At 44.9% G+C, this 1,707-nt stretch overlaps 1 protein-coding gene across 1 annotated transcript; it reads right to left on the bottom strand.

Annotated features, from left to right (window-relative positions):
* Positions 1–15: 15 nt before the first annotated feature.
* On the bottom strand, positions 16–1,419 carry LOC111655685 (protein kinase C epsilon type-like). Its single transcript, XM_023407172.2, has 4 exons — positions 1,246–1,419; positions 964–1,118; positions 537–675; positions 16–270 (listed from the first exon to the last, which is right to left on the bottom strand). The coding sequence occupies exons 1-4, from the start codon at positions 1,414–1,416 to the stop codon at positions 43–45; spliced, it is 693 nt and encodes a 230-aa protein (XP_023262940.2). The 5' UTR covers positions 1,417–1,419; the 3' UTR covers positions 16–42.
* Positions 1,420–1,707: the final 288 nt, after the last annotated feature.

The raw sequence follows: 1,707 nt of genomic DNA, 5'->3' as shown, positions 1-1,707 counted from the left end.
AATCCAATAGCTCTTCAAACTCTCATAATCAAATAAAAGAAGTTAGAGGAGGTTTGTCTCCGGTGGAGAGACGACACGTACCGCTCGAAGGATAGAAACCGCCTCTTTGCTGAGCCACACGGGGTAAAGGACGTCGTCATGGAGAATCGACTCAAACAAGTCGTCTTCATTATCGGCTTCAAACGGAGGCTGTCCGGCCATCATTTCATACATCAGCACCCCGAGGGCCCACCAGTCCACAGAGGCTCCGTACTCCAGCTCCTGCAGGATCTGGATTCAACAACATGGCGCAGATCAACATGACGGACAGATGGTATTGGAACAGCGTTTTCATGTCTGTTGCAGCTTTATGGAAGTGCGATGCTAAGTTGCTGAAGCGTTCTAAATAAAGCATCTTTGCCTAAACACTGTACTGTAGGTGCGGGACTAAATTAAGTAAAGTAAATTAAATTGATTACCATTCCAACACAATGCAGTGTAAAAATCAGAGCAACGTGTGGCAGAGATATATATCAAAGAAGGGATATTCAGCTCACTTCAGGGGCAATGTAGTCAGGCGTGCCACAGAAGGTGGTGGTGGTCACTCCGTTCATGATGCCCTCTTTGCACATGCCGAAGTCCGCCAGCTTACAGTGTCCCTCTGCATCCAACAGGATGTTATCCAGCTTCAGATCCCTGAGAGAGAGAGGGAGGGAATTAGCACCATCTGTTTCCTCAACATTTGGGCTCACTGGGAAAAGTGAGCATGCAATGTAAAAAACAAACACAACAAAACAAAACATGTGAATCACCATGTAATGCAATTCAGGTGTGAAACATACCTTCTGGTATGTTCCTTATAACTGAATCTTTTATGAAGATCCCTAATAGTTAATTCTCTGGCTTCTCTTGAATCTATTAGATATTTCTGAACAGACAGTTTACAGAGTCTTTGGTTGAAAAACATAAAAATAAAAGAGGTACCTGTAGATGACCCCATTACGGTGCAGGAACATGAGGGCTGAGGTCACTTCAGCAGCGTAGAAACGAGAGCGAGGCTCATCAAACTTCCTGGATCGCTGAATCTGGAACATCAGGTCTCCTCCGTTCACATACTCCATTACAAAGAACAAACGGTCCTGCACAGAGAGAAAGACAGACGGGCATGAGACTGAGAAAATGGAAATGAGCAAGCAAATCTGTATGTGTGTGTGTGTGTGTGTGTGTGTGTGTGTGTGTGTGTGTGTGTTGTCTGGCAAGTCCTACCCGTGTCTGGAAGCAGCAGTAGAGCTGGGTGAGGTAGGGGTGTCGGCGGGCGAGGGCCAGGATGCGCTTCTCGGTCATGGTGCAGTCCACGTCGTCGTCCTGCAGGATGACGTCCTTCTTCAAGACTTTGACAGCGTAGACTTCCTCCGTCCCCTTCAGCTCCGCCAACATCACCTGGGAGAGGGAGGAGGATGGAGGTGGAGGTGAAAAACCAAAATACTGAGTGAATTCCTTATTTATGAATTCATATCAATACAGTCTCTTCTTGCTTGTTTTTCGTTTTCGTACTGAAAAAGCTGCAAAGTTGCAAAAGTTATATACAGTATATGTCACAATTGAAATGTTTTGTGTTTGGTTAGGAAACAAAAACAACTGCTGCCTTATAATGTAATGTATATGTGACCTGTTCTATTCCAGGCAATTATGAATAATGGTGAACAGGGTGTTAAAAGAACAAAAAAA

This window comes from Seriola lalandi, unplaced genomic scaffold (assembly GCF_002814215.2).
Source record: "Seriola lalandi dorsalis isolate HSWRI2012SDOR001 ecotype SW California unplaced genomic scaffold, Sedor1 jcf7180001975672, whole genome shotgun sequence".
In the NCBI taxonomy this organism is placed as follows: Eukaryota; Metazoa; Chordata; class Actinopteri; order Carangiformes; family Carangidae; genus Seriola; species Seriola lalandi.
This window is presented reverse-complemented; position numbering and strand designations above follow the sequence as displayed.